Source organism: Orbicella faveolata, unplaced genomic scaffold (genome assembly GCF_042242905.1).
Source record: "Orbicella faveolata isolate gen_17 unplaced genomic scaffold, um_ofav_v1 contig_12, whole genome shotgun sequence".
Lineage (NCBI taxonomy): Eukaryota > Metazoa > Cnidaria > Anthozoa > Scleractinia > Merulinidae > Orbicella > Orbicella faveolata.
The window spans coordinates 34,423,146-34,440,856 of NW_028301539.1; the positions used below are offsets into that span (position 1 = coordinate 34,423,146).

At 36.6% G+C, this 17,711-nt stretch overlaps 1 protein-coding gene across 7 annotated transcripts in view; it reads right to left on the minus strand.

Moving 5' to 3' along the window:
- Positions 1–17,711, minus strand: part of LOC110067765 (solute carrier family 28 member 3-like) — a 41,177-nt gene continuing 23,466 nt past the window's right edge. For 5 of the 7 annotated variants that reach the window (XM_089283440.1, XM_089283441.1, XM_089283436.1 and 2 more), the window contains 7 exons: positions 16,901–17,092; positions 16,083–16,244; positions 15,570–15,826; positions 14,634–14,802; positions 13,876–14,055; positions 8,634–8,814; positions 4,986–6,181 (listed from right to left, as the gene is read on the minus strand). In XM_089283440.1, the coding sequence (XP_089139566.1) occupies positions 6,111–6,181; positions 8,634–8,814; positions 13,876–14,055; positions 14,634–14,802; positions 15,570–15,826; positions 16,083–16,244; positions 16,901–17,092 (1,212 nt within the window). In that variant the 3' untranslated portion in view covers positions 4,986–6,110. Of the gene's footprint in view, positions 1,324–2,420; positions 2,602–4,985; positions 6,182–8,413; positions 8,595–8,633; positions 8,815–13,875; positions 14,056–14,633; positions 14,803–15,569; positions 15,827–16,082; positions 16,245–16,900; positions 17,093–17,711 lie in introns of those variants that run through there. The other 2 variants (XM_089283438.1, XM_089283437.1) reach the window with 2 other exon arrangements.

Below are 17,711 nucleotides of genomic sequence, written 5' to 3' on the forward strand. Positions count from 1 at the left end.
TATACCTTAAACCTTTAATTATTTAACCAGAAATAAGCAATGTTTCATTTCATTACAAGTTCTCTATATTAAGCGTTATTCTCGAAGGCATGTTTTTAAAACTATAGTAGAAGGATTATAAAATTTTGATTACTTTTTACTTTTCATAAGAAAAAATAAGTCGTCCCTTAATTGTCGCCATTTGCAAAATATCTTTTCATGTCCTGTTTTTAGAAAATCTGATTTCCCAGGAATTTTAAATTAAACTATAATGTGTAAATAGATTTATTGACCTAATTTCCTTCAGTCTCGGACCCGTTTTAGAAAAAAAACAAGAAGTAAAACCTTTCGTCAAGTAACCTTCCGAGGGAAGGAGTCATTACCCCGTGCATGACAAGGGTAACAGCGCTCTTCTTTTCCAGTTGTGTACACTTTCTACTTCCAAGGATTACCCTTAAATAAAATTACTTCATATAAAATTCGTATTCTCTCTAAACAAACAGTAGGTTTCCACTTTTAAAGTAAACGTGCTTCAGAAACGCCCTCGGAGCAATGTTGCTGTAGTTTCAGCTCAGAGTACAGGGCCATCAGGCCAGGTAAGAAGGCGCGCACCTTTGCTCTATGCGAATGATTTTTTCCCTCGTCACCCATTCTGTTCTCGTTGGAGAGCAAAGATTGCGTGACAGGGCCCCCAAAAGTGTTTGCTTTCGACGTAAGTGCCGATTTGGCATAACTTTAGCGCGTACCACTCAGATACACTGCACGTTCTATGGAAAACACCTAAACTATTAAGAAAAATACATACGATAACATCATTGACGATAATACTCAACTTAATAACTTCACACGAAATTAAGTTAGACCATGTCGTTGGGTACGTAGTTGGAAAATTTGTTCTGTGTTGAGACAATACCTGTTTCAAATTATTTCCCTACTTTTCGTTGTAGGTATGGTTATAAATGGACCTTTTCGGCGATACAGCGGCCACATTGAATTTTACTATGGGATGCTCAGGGGGCAAATTAGTATGTATTTGCTCCCTAAACATCCCATAATAGCTATTTGAAACAATAGAATTCAAAATGGTCGCCGGGTCCATTGTCTTCACGTTACGTTATGACCAGTGTCAGAGTCTCGGAACTTGGCTCGCTAATATTAATTAGCTGAACGGTCTAGGGACTTACCTTACAACAAAATTCTACCCTTCCCCTCCCTCGAGTGTGCTATTTACTATTCTATCTACACAAATCCCGCTGTTCAGATGAGTTTAAGATTAGCGGGTAGAATTGCCGCTAGTTCCCACTTCTATGACAGTGTCGTACAATGACTCGTCATAGAGAAGACCTACCGATGAAAGGAAAAAAAATTCACGTTAACCTTTTACTCTTACTTCAAGTCAGAGGTGCAAATTTCACTCCGAACTAAGGAGGGTCTAGTAGACAAACCACCAGGAGGGGACTCCCATGTGGAAAGAACCCTCCTATGTGAAACAACCCTGATGTAACACGAACATTTTATTGGGCATGATGATTTTAATAATGTTAACAAAACGTAAAGGCCTGTCCAAACGGGAAATGTTTGGCGACCAAACATCATCAAATATTGTTTGGTGACCAAACATGCTGATGTTGAAGTGAGTGGCCAAACGGTTAAAACATGTTTGATCAAACACAAGCCACTGAGCAAGCGTGGTACACATGCGCGCGCCAAACATGTTTGATACGGCTGTCCAAACGACCAAAACATCGCCCATCAAACACGAGAACAAAAGAAATGTTTTAAGTTGTTTGATCGAATGTTTGATGGCCTTCAAATTTCATCAAACACGACCACGATCAAACACGATCAAACAGCACCAAACAAGGTGGCCAAACGGTAAAATGTTTGGTCACCAAACAATGTTTGATGGCGTTTGGTCGCCAAACATTTCCCGTTTGGACAGGCCTTTATGCGTTCTCCTATAGATTATAAAAGCAGTCATAAAACTCTTGTTATTTCTTGGAGTGCAACCTTTAATACTCCTTGATGGCTGAAAATAGTAACGGTTCATCCTGAACAACCCAAGTGAGACCAAAATCCTTGATTTACATCTCTAAGCCAGGTGAGACGAGAAGCATCCCGACTTTTTCACATGGGAGTTCCCCCAGAAGACCACGGTGTGTTACGCATTTCCCTCCATTTGTTTGCAAAACGTATATTAGCCACCGTTGATGCACCTCACCTGCGACACAAGCATTCATGAAGCATGCTACAGTCCCAGCTATAAGGGTCCTGGTAGCGATCCTGGACATGTCAGGGATGCGGCTGGGGGCCACGGGTCCCATGCCGCCAAGCATAACCCCCGTTGACCCCATATTGGCCAACCCACAAAGGGCATAAGTTGTTATAATTTCAGAACGGATCTGTTGGATGATATAAAGAACATGCAAGTCACATCTCACCTGCAATGCAAGCAGTCATGAAGCAGGCAATTGTACCTGCAACCAGGGCACGAATTGAAACCTTAGCCAAGTCTTGTCTTCGTGATGGTGCAAGAGGAGCCATTCCTCCAATTTGAACGCCGATCGAGCTGAAGTTGGCGAAGCCACATAACGCATATGTAGTTATAATCTCTGAGCGAACCTGTTAGGAAATAGGTAAAGAGGTACTGAGAAAGTGCTGTGAAGCTGGCACGGGTTACTTGGAAGAATGGGACACTATCAGATAGCACATGAGAGGGCATTAGTACAATAGTATGAATTAAGAGAGGTATTATCTGGAAAAAAATAGCATAACAGAAAAAGTTAAGAGTGAGAGAAAAAAGAGAAGCTTGAAACGTAACACGAATAATGTGTATTCTTAACATACAAGTAAAACAAAACGAATATTACTATGGTAAGACTAATGTGCAAAGTCTATTAAGATTAATAACGACAAATATAAGAAAAACTACTGAGATGATTCCAAACTATATTAAGACTGATGAAAACTATGTTAAAGTAAGGATAAACTGTATCAAGACAAATGCAACTCATTAATATTAAAAAAACGAATGAAAGCTGCAATCAGGAGAATGAAAACTATACTATATTGAATGAAAGCTATATAAGAATGAGTACAAGTAATATTGTGACATTAAATGTAAGCTCAGATGGTTGCAAAAATACCAACATATATGAAAACTACATAAAGAATGCAAGTCACTACAAGTGAGAACTACATCACCACGAATGTAAACTCCACTTCAAAATAATCATTGACAATGTTGCTGCTGAGCAAATAAAATAAAATATGATATCAAAGTTTACACTAAATACGTGCATGGTTACGACTTAAATTAAGCTGAACGATCACCGAGTTCAGGTTGGCAAGATTACTGTGTACAAATTTAGAACATTGTTAAAAGATGCTAAAAAAAGATGTCAAAACAAGTTAAAGTTCTGGAAAATATACGTGTTAGTTACTGGATTGAAGTATGTGAATAAGTGATAGTTGCAGCCATATAAAAGTCAAATGATTAACGTCAGGGATTTTAAGTCAGTGGCTATGGTAAAACAAAAAAGAGGCATTTCTATAGTTTAAGGTTAGCATAGATGGTTATTAACATGTTTACAAGAGCCACATGCTTCGGCAAGAAACTTCAAGAGCTAAAGTTTATGCAAAGAACTCAAACATTAAAATACTGTTAGGTCTGTGTTTTAGACACTGAGATTGCCCAAATAACAGGAAATGTTATCTCATATTAGAAACAAATTATAGTTGAACCCCGTTAATCCGGTCACCAACAGGCCACAAAAATCTGGCCGTATTAACGGGGTGGCCGTATTAAAGGGGTTCTTTAAATAAGAAAATGACTGACTGAGCTTTTGTTCGGGCCAGAATAAAGTAGCCGTGATAACGGGGTGGTCGTAAGGCGGGGTTCCACTGTACAAAACAATATTTTTTAGATTAAATTAACAATGATTTAAGTTTGAAAGTTTGCATAATTTACATTAAAATTAAGAGGGTTTTGCCAGAAGAGTAGGTGGGGTAGTTTAAGTAGGCAATTCCAAGGGCAGCATTAGTTTAAATGAAGAAATTAGTTCAGGAATGAAATAATACCCAAATAAAATACGAAAAATCCATGAGAGCCTTTAAACGCCTTTTAGCATAACACTTAACTTGTAAGATTCCTTTATGCATACTTAACGTATTCACATTTAATATATTGATATAAACTTGTATATATTTTTTTGAAACTTAGTTGTAATTATTTCACGGCTTTTGGGAAGAACAAAAGAGCAATATTTTGTAATTTTTTGATCAACGTCACCATGGGTAAATAAAGTTTTCTATCTGTGGATGGACAGGTAGATGTGTGGATGGGAGGGAGGAAGGATAGATGGGTGCATAGGAGGGAGGATGGATGGGTGAATGGGAAGGAGGGAAAATGGATGAAAGGGTGGGTGAATGGGAGGGAGGATGGATGGGTGGGTGGATAGGAGGGAGGATGGATGGATGGATAGGAGAGAGGATGGATGGGTGAATGGGAGGGAGGGAGGATGGATGGGTGGGTAAATGAAAGGGAGGATGGATGAGTGGGTGAATGGGAGGGAGGATGGGTGGGTGGATGGGAGGGAGGATGGATGGGTGAATGGGAGGGAGGATGGATGGGTGAATGGGAGGGAGGATGGGTGGGTGGATAGTAGGGAGGGAGGATGGATGGCAGGGAGAATGTACGAGTGTGTGGGTCGATGGTTTAGTTATCTATCTAATGGAGGGAGGATAGATAGATGGGTGGGTGGGAGGGAGTATGGATGGATGGGTGGGAGGGTAGATGGAGGACGGGTGAATGGAACACTTTCACGTTATGCATAGCTCAGTTTAGCAAGGTTGGTGACGGGTTTCTACATGATCTCATGGATGCGAATTGCACCCCCCTGGGCACTTGACAAATGATCTAATTTCAAAGGATTTGTTGAGGAATTAAGACTCAGATACGCCAATACAGTACAATGCTGATTACACAAGAATTAAACAAAGTAATATACAATAAAGCAAGTTTTATTCCAACCTTTAATTATTAACCAGAAATAAGCAATGTTTCATTTTATAACAAGTTCTCTTCATTAAACGTTATTCTCCAAGACACTTTTTTAAAACTATCATAGTACATTGATAAAATGTTGACTAGTTTTAACTTTTCATAAGAAAAAATAAGTTAATCAACAATGATTTAGATAAACATATACAGTTGAAAAATATCATCTTGTGTTGTTGTTGTTGTTGTTTTAAGAGAAGCTGGTTTCCCAGGAGTTTTTAATCCAACTATAACATGTAAATAGATTTATTGATCTAATTTCCTTCAGTCTCAAGCCCGTGTGAGCAAAAAAAGGAAAACCTTTTGCCAAGTAACCTTCCGAGGGAAGGAGTCATTACCCCGTGTATAACAAGGGTTCTTCTTTTCTAGTTGTGTACACTTTCTATTTACAAAGATTACCCTTAAATAATCTTATTTCAAATAAAATTCGTATTCACTCTTAACAAACCTTGAATTTCTGCTTTAAATGGGAACGTGCTTCAGAAAAGCCCTCAGAGAAATGGTGCTTAGCTTCAGCTCAGAGTACAGGGACGTAAACCACCATTTACCAGGTTACATAAACAATAGCACGTTTACGCTCTATGCAGATCTTATCCCTCATCGCGCATTGTCCTCATAAGATAGGAAAGATTGCATGACAGGACCAAATAAATGTTGTTTTAGAGGTGAAAGAGTCGATTTGGCATAACTTCAGCACATACCACTCAGATATACTTAGTGTTCTCAAAAAATACATCTAAAAACGATTAATAAAAATACACGCGAATCGATATTGAACTTAACTTCGCACGAAATTAAGTTTGCCCATGTCGTTGGGCAGTTGGAAAGTTTGTTTTAGGTTGAGGACAATACCTCTTTGTAATCATTTCCCTACTTAGCGTTGCCGGTATGGTTATAAATTGCCTTCATGTTAAGTCATTGCTAATGCTAGAGTCTCAAAACTTGAATCGTTAACTTTAATTAACTGAAAGGTCTAGGACAAGCATTGGAACAAAATTCTACCCTTCCCCTTCCTTAGTGTGCTATTTACTCTGTTATTTACACGAATTTTGCTGCGCAGATGACTTTATGATTAGCCGGTAGAATTGCCGCGAGTTCCCAGATCTATGACAGTGTCGTACAAAGCCTCGTCATAAAGAACACCTAACGATGAAAGGGAAAAAAGTCATGTTAATCCTTTACTCTCTTTGACTTCAAGTCAGAGGTGTAAATATCACACCGACCTAACTAAGGAGAGTCCAGTAGACAAAGCAACAGGAGACGACTCCCATGTGAAAAGGAAAATTTGAAATAAACCGCTGGAGATCAATTCAAGCGTGGCTCAAGCTTTATTTTCCTATAAAAGAAACCACTTTCAAGAGGACAGGCAAGTAGTGGTTACAACGATGCAAGTTTTCGTGTTCGTCTTACTTCGGTTTGAGATTGGCTAATTAGTCTAATTGGTAAGTAATTGGTTACGTTTTAGTTTTACCACACTAAATTAAAAACCGTCTACAAACATTGTCATCGAATGCTCTCTTCTATAAACAGATTCTAAAAGCACTGTCGTAAAACTCCAATTATTTCTCTGAGAGCAACCTTTGAAGATACTTTGGCGGCTGAAAATAGCGGTGCTGTGTCCTCAACAACCTAAGCAAGACCAGCATACGTGGTTTACACCCCTGTGCGAGACGACAAGCATCCCTGAGCTTCTCACATGGGAGTTCCCGCGGGTGAAAACCGCGGTGTTACACATTCCCAAGAGTAACCCCTTTCTGTAAGTATCACTTTACAGTGGACACTAGATGGAAATGCACAAGTGTCCATATAATCTGGTGCTCATATTAACTGGACTCTCGGTATAAAAGTCACGGACACATGTTTTAGGCCAAAGAAGGTTAAAGGATACGTCAAAACGAAGTCGAAGAAGAATACCCCTTAAGTAACAACTAACGTAAAACTTCTGAAAGGCCAGGCTAGTGAGACTTTAACCCTTTGAATACCAACTACGCATATATGCGTAATTAATGGTCGTACTCTTTGTACCACTTGTGACGTCATCAATTTAAATGTCATCAGATATTCTTGATAAGCAGATAGTAGTGCTAAGCTAGCCCTTTCCGCACAATGGTCAGGTTTAGATATCGACGACATTCCGACGTCGCAAATCGAAAAACAAGGTTATCAGTTTTCGCGCAAAAACGGTGGTAAAATGGTCCACAACGCCCATGATTGATCGAGGTCCATTTCTAGGCTTCGCCCGTAATTGACATTCAACTTTTCACTGCAGCCAGAAAGAACATACAATGCAAAAGGTAGCCAGTATAAAAGGGCAGAGAAAAACAGAAAGGAAAGGCCCAACAAACGAAATTGAGAACGGTTAATGGCTTATGCGCATGCCCGTAATTGAAGTTTTGCTCAATTTTGTACCTAATCCTCAAAAAATCTCTCCTTTTAGTATAAAAAAGCTCTTTTAGCAAAACGTAGGCTTATTTAGCATCATGGTAGCTAAAAAACCTGAGTAAACGGTTAAAACCGGTATTTTTTGGCGAAAGTTTGGTATCCAAAGGGTTAATGAGCTGAGTGAACAGAACACCCATAGCACAAAACTCTACCATGCCACGTTATCAAAGCGGAGCTCCTGCACGCCGAAGGCGCGTGAATGAGACCCCATTGCTTAGAAAATTTGGTAACCCATCGAGCTAAAAAGTTTTGGCAGTCATGTGATTGTTTGTCCATACGTATGCCCCTTCATGTAAAAAGTCGCGAAATGTCACTCTGCAACAGCCCCATTCCCAAAGTTTTTCTCTTAAAGATTGGAAGAGGCTGAATTCCAATGCACGTCTTTGCTATTGGGCATCCATGCTATTTCCTATTAACACCTGCCAAAACAAGGTATGTGCTGACCAGTATCACATGACCATACTGCAGACTCATGTTTACAGCTTGAGGTCATGTCTATTTTGAAGTTGACAGCTTCCGAGGTACAGGTTATCAATTGGATCGTGGGCTTAGCCAGGTTAACTTATTGCAATCAGGAGCTCCGCTGTTGGGTTAGTTATATCTATATATTAATGCTGCTGTATTAGCAATAAAATCGTATGACCCTCTCCAAAGCTTTCATTTTCTAACAGAGTACATTAATTTTAGTACATAATCATGACAACGAGTAAACCTGGCTTGAGCCCGCAATACAATCAACAACCAACACTTGGTCAACTGTCAACTTCAAAAAACACCTGAGAAGTGAGAATTCATAATCATGACAAGTAAACCTGGTTTGAGCCTGCGATACAATCAACCCTTGGTCAACAGTCAACTTCAAAAAACACCCGAGAAGCGAGAATTCTCTCAATTATAGCAAAACGTATATTAGCCACTGTTGATGCACCTCACCTGCCACACAAGCGGTCATGAAGCATGCTACAGTCCCAGCTATAAGGGCCCTCATAGCAATCCTGGACATGTCAGGGATGCGGCTGGGGGCCATGGGTCCCATGCCGCCAAGCATAACCCCCATTGACCCCATATTGGCAAACCCACAAAGGGCATAAGTTGTTATAATTTCAGAACGGATCTGTTGGATGATATAAAGAACATGCAAGTCACATCTCACCTGCAATGCAAGCAGTCATGAAGCAGGCAATTGTACCTGCAACCAGTGCACGAAATGCAACAGTGGCCATGTCTTGTCTTCGTGATGGTGCAAGAGGAGCCATTCCTCCAATTTGAATACCGATCGAGCTGAAGTTGGCAAAGCCACATAACGCATATGTGGTTATAATCTCTGAGCGAATCTGTTAGGAAACAGGTAATAGGAAGGGAGAGAGTGCTGTGAAGCTGGTACATGTTACTAGGAAAATTAGGACACAATTCAACAGGACAATAAGAGGTTGTTAGTATAATAGTACGCGATCAGCAAAAGGGAAATTACCCGGAGAAAAAATCAGAGAATTAGAATCACACGGAAAAAGGTAAGAGTGACTGTGAGACGAAAGAAAGAAACTTTAAAGGTAGCACGATTGATGTAATTCTTAATATACAAGTAAAACAGCCACTATTAAACATTAGGTGCAAATTATGACTACACAAATATGTAAACTATATCAAGATTAATAGACTAATCAAAGACACGTGCAAACTACCAGTATTAAGATGAATGCAAACTATATTAAGACTAATGAAAACTATGTTAAGGCAAGTGTAAACTGTATCAAGACGAATGCAGTATATTAAAATGAATGAAAGCTACAATCAGGAGAGAGAAAACTATATTACACTGAATGAAAACTATATAAGAATGGGTGCAACTAATAGTAACTTATGAAAAGTAAGCTCTTAAGATTGCAAACCAGCTGTACAAACATTAATGAAAACTATATAAGGATGAGTGCAAGTTAAAGGAAAGTTAAAACTACAACTGAGGACTACATTGCCACGAATGAAAACTCCACATCGAAATAACTGTTGAAGATTTTGTTGCTGAGAAATCCGCTAAAATATGATATCAAAGTGCACTCTAAATAAGTGCATTGTTACGAGTTAAATTAAGCTGAGTGATCACCGAGTTCAGGTTAACCGGATTTATCTACCCTAACCCTAAAGCATAAATTTAGAACGTTAAAAGATGTTGAAAAAGATGTTAAGGTGTTAAAACAAGTTAAAGTCCTGAGAAATATGTGGTGTTATTTACTGGATTGAAGTATGTGGAAGGCGATATTAATTTTGCAACTATATAAAAAGCCAAATGATTAACGTCAGGGATTTTAAAACGACGCATCTCTGTAGTTCATGGTTGGCATGGATGGTGGTTTACATGTTTACAAGAGCCATATGCTTCAGCAAGAAACCGGGAAATGTTAAGTTTATGCAAAGAACTCAAAAAGTTTAATACTATATTTGCCAGAGTGTTTTAGATACTACAATTGTCCAAATATTGAGAAATGTTACCATATATCAGAAACAAATTACAAAACAAAATGTTACTTTCAGTTTGTAAGTTCGCATAATTTACATTATTTAAGACTTAACAGGGTTTGCCAGCAAGGTTTAGGTGGTGTTGTTGAAAAAGGAATTCCAAGGGCAGAGTTAGTTTAAATAAAGAAAATGCTACAGAAATAATTCTCAAGTTATCAGTAAAAGAAAATAAAAACCAAGTCAAAGGACACTTTAACATGGTCAGTAGCGACTGTTGATTACCAAAACGCAGGGTACAAGTTTCATACAGTTAAACATGATTAATCTTTACTATATTTCCCAACAGTGGAAAAATAATGTAGTTTTGTTGGGGCAATAGGATTATTTGTTAATGGGCCAAAACATAAAAGCCCTTCAGTTTAATAACAGTTATATTCGAGGGAGAGTTCATCTTAATGGTTATATAGCACTGAATATTGCAGATCTGTTACATGAATGATGCATTTTAAGTAAGGTATAATAAGATCTTGAATATTTTACTGAATATGCCTCACAGGAATAAGTTATCAATTCTTATGCTGAATGCACAGAATCAAGTTTTAATAATAAACAAGATATTAGAAGATAATCGACCTATAAATATAATTATTAAAACATGGAATTAATGAAATTAATGAATTATCATGCCAACTAAACACTGTTTGTACTCATTTCCTACCGTATTGGGTATTTCTTTGCAGCCTTAAAAATGATTTAATATTTAAAATGTACTTATTGTAATAACAAATTATTTACTTAATATTTGTTTCATGACTAATTTACTTAAGATTTGAGGTAACAAAAGATTACTCTTTAATATTTATTTACTTGACATTTATTTAATTATTTACTATCTTAAAATCATCTTTATGTGTTTCTTTAGTTACTGATAGATTAATTGATCAATTGATTTATTGACTGATTGATCAACCAACTGATTGGATGACTCGTTTCTTTGTTTTACAAATTAAAACTTTAGAATACTATAACATTATGCATACATGTAGCTCAGTTTAGACAGGTTGGTTAGGGATTACTGTAGTTATTATTTTTTGTAAACAGTTCTAGTTTAAACTGTAATTAGCTAGGAATTGTAATTAGTTAGAAATTTTTATTTTATACATGAACACACCAGCTCTGCTGTAATTTTTAATTCTGTTTAAATGAATGCTGTTATTATCATTTTCATTCTCATTCTCATTCTCATTCTCATCATACAACATTAGTTATGATTTGACATTTTAAGAATCATATTGAATCCTTTAGTCATGAGATGTTAATTTTTTCTTTTCACTGGGAAATAATCTTGTTGCATATGAAATAGAGAACGTTATCAGAACATTCCGTATTTGTAACCCAGAAGTATGTTTTATAATTTGTGTTAGATGCATCACATTTAGCATTGTGAACATCACTACTTGTACACGTAGATAACCAAATATCTTTAAGATCATTGCTCAGTATTTTTAAGTCAAAGGTTTATGTAAAACATTAGAGTTACATCATGGGTGGACTTGGAAATAAATGCTTAATTTGTAGTTGTTAAATCTTTTACAGTTAATTATTGCACATCTTAGATATGAAACAGAGAAACTTTTCTAGAATGTAGCAGTAACAGCTTAAAATGTTTTGTGTTCAGTTGTGTAAAGGGTTACATTTTAACCAATTTATATCAAACGAGATTGAAGAGAAATAAGATTGGCAAGTCAAAGGTTTTGTTATGATTTGCGAGTTAAGATTTAGAGTTATGTTTAAGGTGGAATAGACATAATTAGACAGAATGTTACTGTTTAAAATATTCCATCTCTAAAATTAGAACTTTTCTTACGTTGAAAGAGACAGAACTCCCACAACATGTGAGTCTTTGCAGGATTTAAGTTTTTCTTATATAATTTTAATGTGCAACTTTTAGTGGTAATGTTAAAGAAAAAAGAGAGAATTTTCAATCTTAACAGGATAAAGTATTAAGGGGTGAAATAGAAACATGTCTACATATTATGCAATATTAAAAGTTACGCATGCTAAGGTGATGTAAGAGCTTTTCAATCAGTTTCGAATTGACATAAAGTATTACAAGAACAATAAACTGTTTTAATGTATACAACTTATGTTAGAGATGATATTAAGTGAATTCTTGAGCACTGTCAGCCTTAACAACTTAAAGTGTATTACCAACACGGCCTTTTAGTTTTTGATTTTTGGAATGTTCAGGAAGAATTAAGCAAGTCTGTGTCATCTGCCTATTAGATTAGTATTAGGGTATTAAAAAGTACAGCAAGTCATGAGTCACAATGTTCAATCTTTAGGTATCAAGAACCAGAGATTTCATCAATTTAATGTATAGTTAATTAGACTGGAAGACTTAGAAAAGCCGATACATAGAAAAGAAATGTTTAGTTAACAAGTAGAACAATCAGTAATTAGGTAAGGGAAAAGTTTATGAATTTAGCATGCATATGAGATCAAAAAAGAATGCTGTTAAGCATGCATTGCCAACTTCAAGCTGAGCTTTACAAAACTGCCATCCTTTCCTTCTTTGTATAGACTATGGTTCAGTTGCTTTAACATGCATAGACTGGTTTGTAAGTACAGGAACCCGTTCAAGAAATAAATGAAACAACTAAGAAAATGCATCTATGCGTATGGTAACAATAATACTGTACAAAATGCAATTTAAACAAAACAAAAACATTTCTAAGCACAAGGCTAAAACCAAAAAACATCATAAACCAAACACTTTGAACTTATTGTCTTCATCAAGGGTTACTGACAAAAACACCCTGAGGATGACAGTGCAACTGTAATTCGAAAACATTTGGTTTTATAATGATGTTTCTAGTTTTTAGCCCTAAATATGTATATCATTTTATTTCTGAGGACATAACACATGACAAAGAGTTGAAAGTTGTGCCACAGTTCCAAGGCTAACTCCAGGCAACACAGTCATTAATGCCTTTTATACCACAAATGGCTTATTTTCCTTTTCAACACAAATGGCCTATTTTCCTTTTAAACAGCCTCTCTACAAGAATGCACAAATGAGGAATTTCTCGTGCTCGCAATGGCCCTCTGCATCAAAAGCCCAGAATCTAAAATCTACAGATGAAGCCCCATTCTGACTAACTGGAGCTTACAAGCCTTTGCCTAACTGGAACAAACTAACACTTGAAATAAGTTGTAATAGGCCATTTCCAAATTGCCCTTTGCCTCTGTGTCAAAATGGGTCTTTTGTTCAAAACTATTTATATGAAAATGAGTTCTGCCAAAAGTTTTGTTTTCAAGTAAGTCAAACTCATTTGAATAAGAGAATTTTTGCACATGGACTCATTTTGAAACAGAGGCACAAGGTAACTTGGAAATGGCCTATTTTCCCCTCATTTAATTTGTCATCTGAGCACTCAGTTAAAAGGTGATTTACATTGTACCTCCAGCATGTACACCTTTTAAAAGTAGTGTAGGCTGTTTACTTTGTTTTAAATACTTTTGCAAGAATAGAGACAAAACAAACTTGACAAACATAAAAATAATTGTCCAGTTAGCCTTTAAACATGACAAAAATATAATCCTTGCTGATGCCAATATTATTTTTGTGTTTTCCATTACAAAAATATCTGCTAACTTGTTTTCGAGATGAAACAGAGTTTATAATAATTACCAAACTTCACTTTTTGCCCAGAAAATCTCCAATAAGTACATTCTAGGCTACACGCACATCATAAAATAGAGCTTGAGAAGTGTGCCACTTGTAGGCTTCCGAGCATGTTACAAATACCTACACATATGCCCGAGTTAACAATCTAAATTTTATAGATGCTGAAAGGTCATGTATGTACGTACCTATGTATATATGTATGCAAGATAGCAATCATATGTGTACACATAGTATCAACAGTACAACTTACCGATATGGTCCGTCCCACACGTCCTAATTCCCTGTTCTTGATGTAATCAGACAACTTTGCATATGCCACAAATTCATTTAAGAAGGTCTTGATACCCAGTAGCTTGGCTACCACATCACAGTCGTCCCATTGAACACCCAAGAGAAAAGCAACAGGTCGCAGAACATATGAACAAATATACTGTCCATGGAAAGAAGAACAAGTTTAAGCCAGTGAACATAGTACTTATAAACTATGCACATACAATCTTTTACAAAACAATTTTACCGTAAAACCTCTAGCACTTCCTGTGCGGGCACATTGTACTGCACATGTACCCACTACATAATATAACTATCCAAGATATTTAAGTAATATGTTTACTCTGCGCTCTACAACTTCTAGTCTACACAGTAGTTATATTGTCTCTTCCTGATCCAAAAACGACAACTTTCAGCCTGCATTCCTTTTTATATTTAGCTGCTAAATTATGGAACTCGCTTCCGCACTCACTTAGACCTTCTACTTTTGTGGACTTTAAGCTAAAGATACTACAATAATTTTATGACTATTTTCAGTAGCCTTGCCACACTTGTCTCTAGTTTTATTGTATGTACATAGTTTAGCTCTTTCATTATTTTTAGCATATTTATTGTATAAGTACTGTATTTTGTTATATTTATGTTCTCAAAGATATTAGCTACATGTAGTATGTATATGTATATATTACTTCAGATGTATACTAAAAATAAAGAAAAAAAAAATTTACAAACAAGTACCTCGAAACTGAGTTCTGGGTGGCCAACCATAGACCCAATCCATGATAATACTCCATTGAAAAATGCCAGAAAAGCAAGAAAGGCAATCAAATTAGCTGCAATGTTAGCAACTAAAGCAATGGCTGTACTGGCGCCTTTGGCAGCTGCTTCAATGACATTTCTTTCAGTGCTAAAAACAAGTACCACATATTTGAGAATTAAGTCATCTTGAAAGCCCAGACATGGGGGTACATAAAGCTATAATAGTGCATTCTAAAAAATGAAACTGATGCCGATAAGTTCAGGACATTTAACCTGAGATACACATGTGTGCAGAGGTTTTAGACGGTCCAATGGTGAAAGAAACTTTATTCTACTGTCTGACTGTGATACAAGTAGTCTGGTACTAACAAAAATATATTGAACTTCTGGGAGTGCCACTGGCGCCTTTGGCAGCTGCTTCAATGATGTTTCTTCCAGTGCTAAAAATAAGTACCACATATTTGAGAATTAAGTCATCTTGCAAATTGTGCATCATGTGTGTATCCAGGATCTGTTCAGTTCCTACTTTATCATTCTGGGAATTTCTGTAAGTCATGTTTGTTACGGTTTTCTTGATTATTTGCCTACAGTGTAGCTTCCTTCATTTATTATTGTCGTAATCATTTTCTATTTGCTTTTCATTTTTCCTAGTCAAACTTGTATTCGTGCAAACAAATAAAGTCGAAGGATGTTTGAAGTTCAGTACCAGTTTGGTTTCCACTTGATTAATACTATGGCAAAACAGCGATAACAATCAAAACATGACAAAAAATAAATTCATTGAATGGCAAAACCACAACTGTTTGATTCAGTTTTGCATTTAAGATTCAAATGTACAAACAATCTAACAAGGGCTTTCAGAAATTCTATTATCAGCAAATGCCACGGAGCAAAAAGAACACTCAAATCACTCACCCTTTCGGCAGATTAATGTCTCCCTCATTTAAAGTCTCTGGTATTTCTGTCTCAGGATACATAAGCTTTGATATCGCCAATGCAGCTGGTGCAGACATCACAGAAGCACTCAACAAATGGGAAGCAGACACACCAAACTCAATGTATGCTGCTAACACACTCCCAGCAATGGTGGCAAATCCTCCAGTCATAATTGCATGAAGTTCTGACATTGTCACATGCTCAAGGAATGGTCTTACCATGAGTGGTGCTTCAGTCTGTTCAAATAACAAGCTTTATTTAGCACATTAACAACTCCTTAGCTTACTCTTGGTAAAGATTGATGGCAATAGTGATTTACATGTACGTGACAGGGTTTAGTGAGGTGCTCATTTTCCCGCAATAGAATCATACCTATGTCACTCAAGAAGAGAGTACGATACAGTACAAGTACAATTCCATTAAAGAGCCCCTTCTCCCTCAACAAAACAACTGTTCTCATACAAAGCTGCCATCTATTCTCTATGTATGTACCTGTCCAATGAAGATGTTGCCAGCAGCATTTAAACTCTCCACACCACTTGTCTTCATGGTAATCTGCATGAGCCATGCAATCTTCTTAATTATCAGCTGCATGATACCAACATAGTAACAGAGGGAGATGACCGAACTGAAGAAAATGATGATTGGGAGAACCTGAAACGTCAAGCACAAGATCACATGAGGTAATAATATCATTGACATCTAGGACAAAATTAATAACTGTCACTGCAAAGTAACCTGAAGTATTTTGTCTCAAATTTTAAACCCAAGGAATTCATAATTGTGATAGTGTTTGTGTATCTCGTGTTAAAAGACTATTACTTTAGCAGAGATTTTTATTTCTCCTAAGTTTTAAATGATGGGATATATCAAACACTCGAGACAGTGTTTTACCACAATTTTAAACCGAATACTGTCCACTTTACTCTGTGGAATCTGATGACTGAGCAATGAGCCTGCAGTCTGCTCGAGCTGTACATGCTTTGCAGAAAGAAAAATTTGCCATGTTAAAACTGTTATCTTCACTTGCTTCAGAACTTGTTGCAATGCAGTCCGCTGTGATTTTGATCGTTAGTTCCATTGATAATAGTTTGTTATTTCCGATAGCAATTTTACTTGTGATAACACAGTAATTGTTTTAACACAACCCTTACTCATTAAAACACCACATAATTATGTGAATGAGCATTCAATTCCTGTGAACTAAAATTGGCCTTAAAGGTATAAGCTTCATTTTCCTGAAATTTCTATTCATCCCTGTAGTTCAAATCTTAAGTGAGGATTACAATTTAGCATTAATGGCTCTGTACCTTGAAAGCAAAGAAATGCTCAGTGTAATTTTCTCCAAATACAAAGGACGCTCCTGCACTGGTGTACTCAAGAAATGCAGACACCTGATCACCAAGTCCCTTAAAAGCTTGGAAACCAATTGAAGTCCGTAAAATAAGAAGACCGAAAACAAACTGTAAACCAAGACCCCATATGACAGGGCGCCATTTAACCTAGAATAACAACATTGGAGTAGTGTTAAAATATGTCTGCCTGGGTTCACGAGGGAGCTATCTCTTACAATTTCTCTAGCTCTAGGGTACAGTATAACAATAAGCCTAGACAAAACTAAATAAAAATATACACAAAAGAAACTCAACAAACCCTTGCTGAGCAAGCCTAACAAGAATTACAAGTATAAAACCACACACTTTACAATGGAACAAAACTGAAACCAGTTAGTGAGGGATTAAGTTCCATATTTTTTCTCATACTACCGGTACATCATAGATATTTTTACAAATACAGTAACAACCCATGTGTAAGAACCTACATTTTTTGAAGTCTGACAAAATAGGTTCTTGTATTTTGGGTTAGTTATTGACAATTTAGGCTACGTACAGTAGGTGCTTAATTAGGTTCTTAATTTCTTAGCAGGAGATTTCCAGATTAACAGAAAAATAAACTTGGGTTTAGTCTTTATATATACTGTAGAGTATTAAATCACAGCTGTATTATGCATTTTCTAGTAAATAAATTTGCAATCTTAAAGTCACACTCCTTGATTAAAATGTTTATCATAATTTAACTGTAACCCATGCATACATGTAAGAACCAGCTTGATCTTGCTTG